General features: G+C 39.3%; 1 protein-coding gene across 6 annotated transcripts in view; it reads right to left on the minus strand.

Moving 5' to 3' along the window:
* Positions 1 to 16,261, minus strand: part of LOC103034155 (spectrin beta chain, non-erythrocytic 4) — a 107,185-nt gene that overhangs the window by 36,279 nt on the left and 54,645 nt on the right. For 4 of the 6 annotated variants that reach the window (XM_022679447.2, XM_022679444.2, XM_022679443.2 and 1 more), the window contains exon 20: positions 5,738 to 5,884. In XM_022679447.2, the coding sequence (XP_022535168.2) occupies positions 5,738 to 5,884 (147 nt within the window). Of the gene's footprint in view, positions 1 to 5,737; positions 5,885 to 8,364; positions 9,363 to 16,261 lie in introns of those variants that run through there. The other 2 variants (XM_022679445.2, XM_022679446.2) reach the window with 2 other exon arrangements.

Below are 16,261 nucleotides of genomic sequence, written 5' to 3' on the forward strand. Positions count from 1 at the left end.
TGTTTTTTTTTTTTTTCCTGACGCTGCTTCCTCTCACACCTCCTCTGATGCCTCATCACTTCCGTTCAGCTTCCTGACCGGAGCGAGAAATGACCTTCACACATGGAGAGAGAGAGAGAGCGTAGTAACTCACTCCCCCCAACACATACACACACACACACACTTTCCCACTAGCCCCCCCAACTGTCTGCCAGCAAAAACATACTGTACACACATCTTCCGTCATCTGCACGCATCATATGGTCATCAGCTTCTTCACACTCACACAAGCCTCTACCATACACACTGTACACTGGAAACACACACACTAGATCTCACAGTGTTAGAAATCATTATATCCTCCACAAATTATAGCCTATTTAAGCTTTAGATACTGGAGGGATACAGAAGGGTAAAATATTATAAAAAAGTTACTTATTTTCTCAATAATATACCCTTTTTAGCTGAAAGATACATGTTCTTGCTGTGTTTGACTTTACAATATGTAAAAAAGCCTGACAAAGCTTCTTACAGCCAAAATGTGTGTCTAAGCAGTGCCACAGCTTGGCTAAGCAAAACATAATCCACCAGCCACTCTTCTACTGGACCTTCATAGGCCCCTACAAAGAATAGAAGCTTTTGGCTTATTTTAGGTCATCTAGACCATGATTTTCTTTTCTTTTTTATAATTTTCTTTTTTCATTTTTATCCCATTTTCTACCAATTTACACAGCCAAATAAAAAACACAGCCCAGTAGCATCACAGCGCACTCGATGAAAGCGCAGCGATTCGGTTCTGATACATCAGCTCACAGACGCCTTTTGCTGAGTGAAATCACCCTTTGGAGTGATGTGGGGAGAAAGCGCCTCAGGGCTCCGGTAGCCGATGGCTACCTCATCCATTATATCAATGTGTATCCCCAACCATATCTACACCCATCCATACCTATTAAAAGAGAACTCCGCTGACTTTAGGTGTAGTAAAACATGGATAGCACACCTTCGTACTCCCACAGTGTTCTGATGGAGACATATTTATACATAGACTCCACAAAGCCTTCCTCCTGGCATAGCAGCCAGTGTCTGTCGATATCAGTACAATGATGACGGCGCACAGAGCTGAAGCTAGCGTTACGGGATGTACACAGTGGTTTTTAATAAGCTTTTTTTGCACTTTTTAAGTTATTAATGCCTCGTTTTAAATGTCAGGGCTCTCCGGATTCTTGCACGGGGTGTGAAAATTTAAAAATTGTTAAAATTTCTGGATCTCGGAAAACTGTGGAGGTGTGCTATTCATCAAAGGTAAGTACTTTTTATCATGTTTTACTACACCAGAAGTCTATTTTACACCAAAGTTCTCCTTTAACACCTAAATCATACTATCCATAAATGTTCCATCAATTTTCATCAACGAATATCTCCATCCTTATCCATCAATATGTAAACCTCTTCCTCATTGTGCCAGAAATAATCGTAATAAACATGTAATAAATATATTACATGTTTATTTACATATCACGTAATAAAAATGTTATTTTATGTCAGTAATATAATAATAATATAATAGCAAACTAATACAATAATACCCCTTTAAAGAGCAAACAACGTCATATTTATATACACTGTGTTCCAAATTATTATGCAAATAATATTTTCTCAGATTTTCCAAAATTACCTATATGAATTGCAGTTATTGTAATTTTCCAGTCATCAACTATTATAGTACAATTGAAAGATTTTTGAACAAACTGCCAATGATAACAGTATAATAAAAAAAAAATAATACACTCAAAATGCACTCAAAATGCATGTTCCAAATTATTATGCACAGCAGAGTTTTCAACCTTTTCATTTTTATGAAGAACAAAAAAATGGTCATTTGTGAAATTATAAGCATTAGCAAGTTATTACAAACTGAAATCAAACAGTTTTCCAGTCAAAACTTTATTCTAGGTGATGTTACATTTGCACATAGGACCCCTTGTTCGAAAGGATCTTCTGAACTCTCTAGTTCATTGAATTTGTCAGGTTTTGGATGGTATCTGCTTCAATTGTCTTGCATGAGGACAGAATACCCTCCCAGAGCTGTTGCTTACATGTGAACTGCCTCACGCCATCCTAGACACTCCTTTTGATGATGCTCCAGAGGTTCTCAATGGGGTTGTGGTCAGGGGAGCATGGGGGCCACACCATAAGTTTGTCCCTTGTTATGCCTATAGCAGCCAGAGATGCAGATGTGTTCTTTGCAGCATGAGACGGTGCATTATCATGCATGAAAATGATCTTGCTGTGGAATGCACGGTTCTTCTTCTTGAACCATGGCAGGAAGTTCTGTTTGAGAAACTCCACAAACATTATGGAGGTCATCTTTACCCCTTCAGGGATCCTAAAGGGCCCGACAATCTCTCTCCCCATGATTCCAGCCCAAAACATTACTCCACCTCCTCCGTAGCTTTGTTTGCATGGGGTGTCCATCAACCAGCCATCCACCACTCCATCCATCAGGATCATCGATTGTTGCACGGCACTCAACGGTGAACAAAACAGTTTTGAAGTCAGTCTTCATGTATTGTTTGGCCCACTGGAGCTGTTTCTGCTTGTGTGCAGTGGATAGAGGAGGTCGACAGGATGGCTTATGCACAGCTGCAAACCTCTGAAGGACCCTGCATCTTGTTGTTCGGGGGATGTTGGAGGCACCAGCAGCTTCAAAAACCTGTCTGCTGCTATGACAAGGCATTTTTGCAGCTGCTCTTTTAACCTGTTGTAATTGCCTGTTGGAAAGAGTCCTCAATTTTTCCTTATCAGCACGTACACGTGTGTGCTCTGAGTCAGCTACATACTTCTGGATTGTGCGATGATCATGATGAAGTGTCTTGGCAATGTTGATTGTAGTCATGCCTTGACAAAAACACTCCACAATTTGTTGCTTCTCAGCAGCCGACACATCCTTTTTCTTTTCCATTTTGGCTTAAAATGTAGGCTGCTTAATAATGTGGGACAGCCTTCTTAAGTAGTCTTGCTTTTAATTGGACACGCCTGCCAAACTTATTAGCACAGGTGTCTGCAATTGCTTTCAGTGATATAAAGAGCCCTGACACACATCACCATCAATGAGTTTAACTGACAAACAAAAAAAATCTTACTTTATCACTCCTAAACACTTTTTGCATAATAATTTGGAACACAGTGTAGTTACCATACTGCCTAATTCATGTTAACAGGCTCTTCTAGCTAAAAAGATACAACGGAAGACATCAATGTACAGAGGTAATTTATATTATATAATAATTCAATAATGAAATTATCATCCTATCACCATCACTGCCCAAATCTAGTTTATCTTATCTAAGGCTTTACTCATCCATACCCATCAGTAACTGGCAATAAAAAAATGTAACCTGCAAAAATATTTCTGATGTCACAATATCACATTTAGTCTACACCAGTTAAGCTCCACCTATCACACAGTAACTCTAAAGGAGAAATATTATTTAATTATTTACTACTTTTTTTCTACACACACTTACACAACCCTCTTATGTAGAACACAGAAACACGTGCTCTCCAACCAGCTTGTTTATAAACTCCAGAAACATCTAATATTTTATATGTAGTATATGAAGAAATAATCTATCACGTGGCTGTATTTCTGTAAAAAAATATGTCCAGATTAGTTTTCTTTTCCCTTGTGAGTTTACGAAGTAAAAAAAGAGCAAATCAGGACAAATGGAGCCTAAAGTAGAGCACCAGTAAGATCGAGGACACACTCAGAAACACACGCAGATCAGCATTAGAGCTATTAATGGAACAGAGTTCGGGGTTAGGAAGACACAGAAATAAGATCGACTATCAGACCTAAAATATTGGGTCATACAGAGAGAGAGAGAGAGAGAGAGAGAGAGAGAGAGAGAGAGAGAGAGAGAGAGAAATTCTCGTTTAATTAGCTGGTGGCAACACTAACACACTCTCTCCCCACCTGAGAGATAGTAAGTAACACTTCTACACACTGTTACACTACTGATCTGTCATACACCACACGGTTACACCACTGACCTGAAACACTGATGCATAACACACTTCACAGTGTTAAACCACTAATGTGTAACACACTCCGCACTGTTACACCACTGACCATTCACACTCTGCATAGTGTTACACCACTGCCACATACCAGAATCCACACAATTACACCACTGACCCATAACACACTCCACACTGTTACACCACTGACCCGTAACACACTCCACACTGTTACACCACTGACCCGTAACACACTCCGCACTGTTACAACACTGACCCGTAACACACTCCACACTGTTACACCACTGACCCGTAATACACTCCACACTCTTACACCACTGACCCATAAAACACTCCACACTGTTACACTACTGACCTGTAACACACTCCGCACTGTTACACTACTGACATGTAACACACTCCGCACTGTTACACCACTGACCCGTAAAACACTCCACACTGTTACACCACTGACCTGTAAAGCAATCCACACAATTACACCACTGACCCATAATACAATCCAGAATGTTACACCACTGACCTGTAAAGCATTCCGCACTGTTACACTACTGACCAGCAACACTTGGCATAATGTTACACCACTGCCACATAACACAATCCACACTGTTACACCACTAGCCTGTAACACACTCCATACTGTTACACTACTGACCAGTAATGTACTACACACTGTTATACCACTTCACAATGTTACACCTGTAACATTCTGCATGTTACACCACTGCTGCATAACAAAATCACACCACTGACCTATAACACACTCTGCACTGTTACACTACTGCCCATTAGCACACTCCACATTGTTACACTACTGACCATTAGTACACTCCACACAGTAACACCACCAATATGTAGCAAAATGTTACACTACTGCCGCATAACACAATACACACAATTACACCAATGACATGTAAAACACTCCACACTTTTACATCACTGACCTGTAACACTGTTTACATGCAATTCAAATTAACAGTGTAACAAACTATAAACTTAATTAAACTGTTTCAAGAGAGAATCCTACTTTTGATTAATAGTTATAAATGAGAACTCATGTAATATGTTTTCAAATATTCTTGCTATTTTTCATCTCATTCACATGCACTTTACATAAGTACTGTATGGTTAGTGTTGTATAACTGGAAGGATCAAAACAATACAGGAATTGGCCAAATCCTACATAGGAGAGATGATAATACTACACACAGCTCAACAGTTACAAAATATAAAAAAAATCAGGAGGAAAGCAGCTGAAGCAGAAAGTTAATCCCACCTCCAGATTCATGAAAAGCTGTCAGTGTCTCAGTTTAATCTCTGACTGTGCTGCTCTTTCCTCTGACTCAGGGATTAATGTGATATTGGAGACATGAGAATAACACAGCTGAGCTCAGCTGACTTGCGCCCTGTCTGGAGGTAACACAAATGCTTAACACTGCTTTTTAACTTAACTCTCAGAGCCACACACTGCAACATACCAGCTTTAAAATTCCACTGACACACCATTATCACATTAAACTGTAGGTAACTGATTGCTTCATTAGAAAATGCCACCTTATAGAGTATTTCTACTCATTAGCCATTTTATTGGAAACACTTCCTTGTGCTTCAATTCAATGGCCCTTATTATAAACAACAATAGTTTGCTAAACAATTGATAACCACCCAGAGATAAGATGCATGTGCTCAGCCAAAAAAATGAACAGTTTTTATTTTTTACCTTCTCAATCTTGTCCAGCCACTCCTTGTTCTGTGCGAGTTCTGCCATGAAGGCCTGATGTTTCAGCCATTTTTTATGTAGCTTCTGTGTCTCGTCTCGGGACGCATCGCGAGCCATTAGCATCTTCTCTGCCACCCAGTCTCCAATCTGAAACACACACAATCACACATTACACACTGTGCTTACTGCCATATATACACACATCACAAAAGTATGTAGTGTCTGTTAAAGCATACAGTTGAAAGAAAAAGTATGTGAACCCTTTGGGATTACTTGGATTTCTGCATAAATTGGTTATTAAAGGTGTTCTGATCTTCATCTAATTCACAACAATAGACAAACACAGTCTGCTTAAACTAAGAGCACACAAAAATATATATGTTTGAATGGTTTTATGGAATACAACATGTTAACATTCACATTGAGGGGGGAAAGTATGTGATCCTTTGGATTTAATAACTGGTTGATCTTCCTTTGGCAGCAAAAACCAAACGTTTTTAACCAACCGTTTCCTGTAGTTGCAGATCAGACCTGCACAACAGTCAGGAGGAAATTTGGATCATTCCTTTTCATAAAACTTCAGTTTCAGTTCAGCAATATTCTTGGGATATCTGGTGTGAATCGCTCTCTTGTGGTCATGGGATAGCATGGCATTTTCTTCGGTTGAATCTATTCGATTGTTGATTTACTTCTATGTTTTGGGTCATTGTCCTGTTGCATCATTCATCCTCTGTTGAGCCTCAGGTGTGTTTAACGTGGGAATTCATTTTTCCGTTGATGATGGCAATCCATCCAGGCCCTGAGGCAGCACAGCAACCCCAAACAACGATGCCCCCATCCACCATGTTTCACAGTTGGGATGAGGTTTTGATGATTGTGTGCTGTGCCTTTTTTCTCCACACATAATGTTGAACAACTCAATTTTGGTTTCATCTGTCCACAGTATATTTAGCCAGTACTGCTGTGGAACATCCAGGTGCTCTTTTGCAAATGTGCAGAAATGTTTTTGTTGGGACAGCAGTGGCTTCCTCCAAGGTGTCCTCCCATCCACTCTTTTCTTGTTTAATGTTTTCCTTATTGTAGATTTATCAACAAAAATGTTAGCATGTGCCAGATATTTCTGTAAGTTGTCAGCTGACACTCTAGGATTCTTCCTCACCTCATTGATCATTCTGCGCTGTGCTCTTGCAGTCATCTTTACAGGACTTTACCACGCCTAGGGAGAGCAGCAACAGTGCTGAATTTTCTCCATTTGTAGACCGTCTGTCTTACCGTGGACACATGAACATCAAGGCTTGTAGAGATAAAATGTTGGGTTTAAATTGGGCTTGGGCTCATAATGAGGAGTGTACATTATTCAAGACCAAAGATATTTTGGAATAGTACAAAATGACACCCCACACTCATGACAGTCTGGCACGACTACCCACCAAGTGTCATCCCTTTTAGCTGATTTTAAGTGCAACTATTTCTGTAGTGTGTATATAAACCTCTAAATCAAACACATGTATAGGAACACAAACAATAATACAATGATAATTTAAAATATATTTATATAGAGCATTAAACACAGTGTTGTATCTGAGCAGCTGAGCTGCAGAACTGAATAAAAGGTGCTATGTAACCAAAGCTTATTAATCATCAGAGCCATAAAGCAGCAGATGTAAACACACACAGAAAGGCTTATGTGTCCCATATGTTTTATATGTATATGCATTATTGGTGCAACTATACGCAAATGTCACAGTTTTGTACACACCGTTATTCTGACCCTACAGTTTAGTATGATTTAGATACAACAGGAAATAATTGGCCAGATATTTTATTTTCATTTTAGACACCAGCCTGAGCTAATCTTAGCATGGAATGTTACTAGAATTACAGCTACAGCTAAAAACAGATAATCCCAAACTTTTATTATTACATTATTATTATCAGACCAGATCAGTTTCTTTGATTTTGCTATTTATAATTAAATGTTTGAGTAAAATGAACATTGTTGTTTTATTCTATAAAGTACAAACAACTGTTTCCCAAATTCCAAATAAAATTAGTAATTTAGAGCATTTATTTGCAGAAAACAAGAAATGGCTGAAATAACAAAAAAGATGCAGAGCTTTCAGACCTCAAATGATGCAAAGGAAAAAGTTCATATTTATAAAGTTTTAATAGTTCAATCAATATTTGGTGGAATAACCCTGTTTTTTAATTACAGTTTTTATGCATCTTGGCATGTTCTCCTCCACCAGTCTTACACACTGCTTTTGGATAACTTAGTTTAATGGCTTGTGGTCATCCATCTTTCTCTTAATTATATTAAAGAGGTTTTCAATTTGGTAAAATCAAAGAAACTTAAAGGTCTCTTAATTTATTCCAGAGCTGTATATTATATAAACTTTGTGTTTTTGCTCTGAACAAAAAGAGCTGTTCTGTTGCTGTCTGATGCTCATTTGTTTAGTCTGCATCCATGACAGCTGAGCTCTGATGTTCAACATAGCTCGGAGGAGATTGTTCAGAATTATTTTTTTCCAGGGCTATAGAAAGTATTTTCTAAATGTTATAATAAAGTGAGGTTTAGTCAGTTCCTAAACAGAAACACAGACACATTTGCACCCAAATTAAATTACCGGCAGTGATCAGCGGGAGGAGGAAGATTCACTCACTTAGAGAGAAGCCCGCATTCTCCACCCTGACCCAAATCAGTCCGAACCCAAACAACAGCAGAGAAAGAGACGGAACGAGCAACAGAGGAGTCGTAATGAGCTTCAGACGCTCAGAGCTCAGCAGCAGGAGTAAAGCACGGCAGAGAGAAACGCTCCATCATCAAACACAGCAAACACAGCAGCTCTGAGAACGGATCTGAGAGCGAGGCCTGCTCAGAGAACAGCAGCACTCCGGCGGCGGAGAGTGGGGGAGAGAGGGGTGGATGCTGAGGGGCTTTTGAGGTCTTCTCTCCCCTCCTCCTCATCCTCCTCCTCCTCCTCCAAACAATCCGATCCTGCTCCTCACCACCACGCACAGTGCACTAATGCTTGACGCTCCTTACAATTAATACCGTATCCCTCCGCTTCTTTCCTCTCTCTTCTTTATTCTGGCTCTATTTCTTTATCCCTCTATTCCTCACTATGGGCGATCAGTCTGAGGTCGATCTGTGGTGCCTCGCATCTCCTCCTGCTTCAGCTTCCAAACACGATGAGAGAGAGAGAGAGGCGTGAAAAGCACAGAGCGAGACAGAGAAATGATGCGTGAGGGGAGCAAAGGGAGGGAGGAGGGGGCGAGGGACGCATATGGTGAGAGAGAAACACACAGAGAGAAAGAGAGAGAGAGAGAGAGCAAAACAGAGAGCGAGACTGGCTACGTCGTCGTTCATCGGCGTCAGCAGTGATGACGCCAGGTTTTTAAAGAGAGAGCAGGAGAGAGAGGAAGATGAGAAGGAGACGAGGGGAAGCACAGACCCGCCGGTCAGAGGATGGAGGGAGCGCGATTAGGGGGGTAATTCAGTAGACAGGACTGTCATGAAACCTAAAGCCTAAAGGTCCTTTCACACAGAGTACATTGTTTGTGCCTGAAAAACACCACACAACAAGTTTTAAAATAAAAACACATATATTAATGTGTCCGAAACTGACAGACTATAATTCTGGGTAATGTTTAAAAATAAGATTTAAGCATTAAAGCATTAAAATAATTCTGATCAATCTCCTCTGAGCCATATTGAACATCAGAGCTCAACTGTCATGGTTGCAGACTAAACAAATGAGCATCACACAGCACCAGAACAGCTCTTTTTTTGGTTCAAAGCAAAAGCACAAAAGTTTTAATGATATTTCTATAAAATTGTGGAGAAAAATATCTTTGGAGCTGGAAGGCTGGAGAATGATGGTGAAAGTTCTTTACAGAGACTTTATAGAGCTGTTTTTTTTTTTAGGTTTGAATAGGTGTGTCCTAGACTGTTCATGTTACACATAGAAACAACCCTGACCTGACTTTAGGGTTAATTCTAAATGTCTAAATGTCTCTAAGCATTTTAGGATAATATGGATATGTGCCACTGCATGCTAAGACCAGGCGTCATCGCTCACCTGAGGTCCATCACAAAACCCAGATGTAGATCTTTAAGAGACTAAAGGTTGAATTACTACTGCATTGATTTGTCTATGTAAATTGCCTATGTCGATTTAAGCGTTTATACTTGTGTTCATGTGTCTGTGCCACTGTGCAGTTTAACTGTAAAGACAGTAACACAAGTTGCTGAGGTCTGCATTGCTGAGGTGTGCATCAGGCCACGGTGTAGGCTACAGCATAGGGCACGGGGTTATGCATTGGGTATGCATAGACTACAGTGTAAACACACAGGTAACAGGCAACCCAAATGGTTAAAGGTCTTCTTCCACTATAATCTACTTTTTCTAGTTCTTTGTAAAATACTATAGGTCTCTCTGAGTTGTATATGATGCTGCACATGAAACTGTTTCTCAGAATCCATTGTCTGCAGTATCTAGTAAAAGAAAATGTATACTCGGAAAACGAGGCTGATCAGAAAGAGGTTAGGGTGTCAATGTCAACCAGTGAGTTCATGACCTCGCCAACCTCGGCTTAGAACTGCCGACAGACAGAGCTGAACCCGGGCTACAGCATTAGGAGCTATAGCTAAGGTGGAGCTAACAGCTCTGGTTACAGCTCTGCCGTGGAGAGACCAGCGCCGCGGCCAGTTAGGTAGGTGTTCTCTGCTGCAGTGCTGTTGGCCAATCAGGGATGATATATTTACACGTATGAATATTCATGAATAAGAGGAATATTCATGAGTAAGAAATATCTTTCTTCAGAGACCTCTAATTCAGTGAAATAAAGCAGGGCTAACATGGCATTTATTCATACTAGAGACCACAACTAGACATTTTAAAATGATTTAAAAAACGATGGAATAAGACCTTTAATAAAAGAGGGAATAACTTAATTTGGATGGTCATTTATAACACTTAACTGCAGATCTATTAAATGCAACTGAACTCCAAGGTGAAGGTAAATCATTTTCTATCGAATGTAACCTTTCACCCAACTCTAACCCAAACTCTAATCTTACAATCTTACTGTGAAGCGTAATGAGTCACGTGATGCGAGTTAGTTAGGCGGGTAACTAGAGAATTGTGGGTCAGAACTAACTTGGCGGCAGAGAGAGAAGACTAAGCAGCAGAGGGAGAACAACCACAATAGCTAACACAAGGTCTAAAGGTATACACGGTAAATGTATATCTGTTTAATGTTGTTTATTAATGTGTTTAATATGCCTTTTTGTTATTAATCTTTTGTTTCGAGTTGTACACAGAATTGTTGTGCAAGCTAGCATGTGCTGAAAGGATGCTTTGTTTTCTGTAGTTTTCACGGTGTCTGACGAAGGACCAGAGAGAGGGAGAGAGAAAAGGAGAAATAAACCTTCAAAACACATCAGTATGACTCGTGGCCATTATTCCATTAGACCAGTTTAGCTCCATTAGGATTATAGTTAATGTTGGATATAAGGTTAGGTTCTATTTAGAATAATTTTCATTCAACTAAGAGTTAAATTGAATTTAATAGACATTCAGATGAATGTTTTATGTTCTGACTGTGTGGTACTGAAATGGCCAATGTTGTACATTAGCCAATATTTCACTTTTCACTTAAAACTGTAATAAATTATAAACTTTAAGTCATAGTTTGGTGACAATCTACTGAAATACTGATACCTGAATATCCCATCCTGCAGTCCAGAACTGTAGGAGGATCTAAGAGTGAAGGAGCCACTCAAAGTCAGACTGACGGCTGAAGAGGCTGTGATTCACACCACATAACAATCCATTACACAACACAGCACGTCACAGGTCATCCAGCCACCCTCACAGTGCACAGTACACACACACACTTTACTCTGTGGTTCTTTCTGCCAACAAACACTGTCCCATTGCAGGTTCAGTTTGGAACTGTAGATCCAGGATAACGAGCATCGCTGAGGAACAATGTCAGGAAAACTCCATGAGAACCACGACTCAATTACTGAAATAACCACTTTCAGAGACAGAATCACAACACAAGGGTTTGAAAAAGAACCACTAAGAACCAACACTCAAACCAGAACCTCCATATAAGTTGAAATTGGATAAATATAAGGTGAACCACTGTGAGGAACCCAAACTCAAAAAGCAGAACCTGTATAAAAGTTTAAGAAAAAAAGCTACTGAAAGAAACCAGACTCTGAAAGAAAGCAAAACCTTTATACGATTTTGAGAAAAAAAAAACACTGATAGGAACCAAGACTCAAAAGCAGAACCTCCATTAGAGTTAGAGAAAGAATCACTGAGAGGAACCAAGACTCAAAAAGCAAAACCTCCAGAAAAGTTAGAAAAAGGACCGCCCGAGAAACCAAGACTCCAAAGGAGAACTACTAAACCCGATGAGTTTAATAAAGAACTACTAAGAGGAACCAAGACTCAAAAGCAGAACTTCAATTAGAGCTTAAAAAAGAACCACTCAGCAGAGACTAGACTCAAACCACTGAGTGGAGCCACAACTTAAAAAGCAGAACCTCCATAAGAGTTAGAGAAAGGGCCACTATGAGCAACCAAGACTCCTAGAAGAACCTATGTAAGAGATTTATAAAGAACTACTGAGAATAACCAAGAATCAAAAGCAGAACTTTATTTAAAGTTTGAGAAGGAATCACTCAGAGGAACTGAAACTCAAAAGCAGAATCTCCCTTTGAGTCTGATAAAGAACTAACGAGAGGAACAAAGGCGTAGGAGGAACCAAAGAACCTCTATAGGAGTTAGGAACACTAAGTGGAGCCCAGACTCAAAAAGCAGAACCTCTTTAGAGTTAGAGAAAGAAACATTAAGAGGAACCAAGACTCAAAAGCAGAACCTCCATAAAAGTTAGAGAAAGGATTACTGAGTAAGGCCCAGGCTCAAAAAGCAGACCTTTTATAAGAATTAAGGAAAGGATCACTGGAGTCAGTGGAGCCCAGACTCAAAAGCAGAATTTCTTATACAGTTAGAGAAGGAAACACAGAGAAGCCCAGACTCAAAAAATAAAGCATCCATAAAAGTCAGAGAAAGGACCACTAGAAACAAAATAGATTTAAAAGAAGAAATTTTCAGAGTCAGAGAAATGACCACTGAGTGTAGCCCAGACTCAAATGCAAAAACTCTTATAGAGTTAGAAAACGAAACACTGAGCAGAGTCCAGGCTCAAAAAGCAGAACTTTTCTATGAGTTAGAGAAAGGACCACTAGGAAAAACCAAGACTCAAAAACAGAACTTTAATTAGAGTTTGAGAAAGAACCACTGAGAGGAACCAAGAGTCAAAAGCAGAACCTCCATAGGAGTTAAAGAAAGAAACACTGAGTGGAGCCCAAACTCAAAAAGCAGAACCTCCATAAAATTAAGAGAAAAGGCCACCAGGAGAAACCAAGACACAGAAGTAGAACCTCTATAAGAATTTAAGTAAGAAACACAGTGAGAGAAAACAAAACTGAAAAGCTGAACTTCAACAAGAGTTAGAGAATGGACCACTAGGAGAAACCAAGATTCCAAAGAAAAATCTTTATAAGATTTTGAGGGGAAAAAAAGCTGAACTTCTCTATGGGTTAGAGCAGCGTTTCTCAACCTTTTTTTTTTATCACGACACCCTTTAAATATAAGGGTAGTACTTCAGGTGAGAACGAGGGGTGTTGCTGGCGGAATATGAAATAAAATAGCGCGTCACAATTAGCGCGATTAGCGCGAAACCTGCTGACTTTTCAAACGAGTGAAATACTCTGCTACACTGTATTCGAACACAGATTGCGTCACAGCTGCGCAGTAATACACCGCCTCTGTGGGTCGCATCCTTCAGAGTATGCTACCTGTGAATTGGGACACACCCCGACACGAGCTGACTCTGGAAAGGAAATATGCACGTGAGGCGCAATATTTTGACGGCACCCCCGATGAAGCCAGACGGCACCCCAGGGTGTCGCGGCACCCTGGTTGAGAAACACTGGGTTAGAGAAAGGACCACTGAGAGGAGCCCAGACTCAAAAAGCAGAATCTCTTTAGTAGTAAGAAGAAAGAACTGCTGATTCAGACAAACTAGATATAATCAAATTAAATGTAAGAAGAGTTAAGGAGTGAGAGGGTGAACAGCACATATTGACTGTTGGATTTAAGTGAATTCACAGCACTGCAGTAAAAAAGACAAGATACAAGATGTGCACCCTCCTAAGGATTAAAGTCTTCCTTGTATTTCTTTCTCTCTCTGTCTCTCTTTCTCTCTCTCTCTCTCTAGGCTGAATAAACGATGAGTATAGGTGCTGAATAATTGATCGTGGGCAGAAAGAAACCGGCCGAGCCTAAATAAAGCTTCAGTGCCGGACTGGAAAACACACTCAACAGCCACCTACTGTACAACTCACACTACAGCACCCATTACCATACCAATATACCATTACCACAGCAAAAAAATATTCTTATATTGACCTTTTGTAACCGGACCCTCATCCAGCGAAAATTATGTGAGAAGTCTGATCACAAACGCTCACAGGAGATGGATTTAAAATGCAAGTTGTGAACGGGACACATGTTAATGCCAAGTGTGATCAGGGCAATTAGAAATTTAGAGATTTAGAGATGCCACCAGTTAAAAGGGGTCTCAAAGCATAGAGTGGTCCATCTCTAGACACATCAATAATAATATCTATAATATCTATATCTATAAATATCTATAGCAAACTATAACATGCATCATAGAGCTGTATGATATCTCAATATATTTAAAGACATTTTCTGCAATAAAATTGCAGTTGATATTTTTATCTACTCAATAACGATTTACAATAAGGGTACATTAATAAAAGAACTTACAACAGAAAAGATCAACAAATTATGAATAGACACTAGTTAAGGTCTGTAGGTTTTGGGATTTAGGGATAATTGCCCCGAGCATGCAGAAGAATCATTTTAAACTGGGTGGGTGTGATGCAGTCTGCTTTCAGAGCAGATGAATCCGATTCCAGGTTATGTTCAGTCAGAGAGAGAGAGAGAGAGAGAGAGTGAGAGAGAGCACTCAGTCAGAATCTTCACTCATTCGTTTCTTTGGTTTTACTATGAGTGAATGGGTTACTGAGCTTTAAGTTTCCCCTTCTGAAGTCTCCATTGCTCCACCAGCCGCTTGCATTCAGTAAAACTAAGCTGGATCCTCTGTACATGTGACGTAAGTACGTAAAGACGCATATTATTAGGTGTATTAGGCTGAGCAGGGATGGTCCTTCCAGCACACTGGTACCATTAAACACAATATTTCATCCTTTCTCCACTCAGAAATGCTTCTGCTTTCAATTTAGAAACTAAAAAAATACAAACTGCTGCTTTAACACATTAACAATGATTAAACTATTAAACTAACCATTCATTATTGATTAATATAATTTACAAAATTATTAAGCATTATAATGTCTTAACTAGCATCAACTAATAATTTGAGATGTTAAAATAATTTGAGATGTTATTTAAGCATTTAACAATATTTTTTACTGTTGTAAGTGCCGTTAATTGATGTACTCTTATTGCAAAGTGCTACCAAATATTCTGTAATGGATTCATTTGGGTCAGTGTTCTTTAAGCACTGTTGAAATCCTCCATATGCTGAAAAAGACAAATTGTCGATACGATATAAATATTAATTATGTTACGATAAAATAGTGTAATATTGCCCAGCTCTGTGCAAAATTATACAATTTAAAAAATGATGTTTCTAATTTCACCCCATATTTTCTACTCAATTTGAATGGCCAATTACCTCCTCCTCTTATCACTAGTAATGTCCCATCAGCATTGCCAGGCAGCCAACAAATTTGGAGAAAAGCGCCAGATCCTCAGCTCTGACATATCAGCCAGCAGATGTCTGTATCGGCCTGAATAACAGCGGGAGTGATGAAGAGAGAAAACGCCCTCAATCCACCCAAAGAGAGCATGGCCAATCGATTGCGCTCTCTCAGACTCTGGTTGCTGATGCCAAGCTGCACTGTCAGTGATTTGAATCAGCAATCCTCAGATCACACTGTCAGCACCTTAGTCCTTTAACCTTAAATATTACCTGTACTTGATAAGGATTTTCTGAAAATATTGTGCTTTATGATGATTACTGTATGATTAAATGGCTGTGTTTACTTTTTAATTACAAAAATTAACAACAAAAAAAACTGTATTTTATTTAAAGGACATATTATGTCTCTTAATACAAGATGGAATAAGTCTATGGGCTATACCATAGTACTTTGCACAAATTTACTCTTATATACAAAGATCTTACTAGCTTTATTCTTGCCAGTTTCAGTCCCTTTCAGAATGAGTTGTTCAGGGGTATGCCACTTTTATACAAATAAGCTGTTGCTGGCCACACTCCAAGTTTACATGTTAGCTTGTGCTAAATGGCAAAACACAAACTTAAACTTATTTTGTAAAGCTACTTATATATTTCTCTCATCTGCTGACTTACCATGAACAATAGGTA

Source organism: Astyanax mexicanus, chromosome 9, assembly GCF_023375975.1.
Source record: "Astyanax mexicanus isolate ESR-SI-001 chromosome 9, AstMex3_surface, whole genome shotgun sequence".
NCBI lineage: Eukaryota > Metazoa > Chordata > Actinopteri > Characiformes > Acestrorhamphidae > Astyanax > Astyanax mexicanus.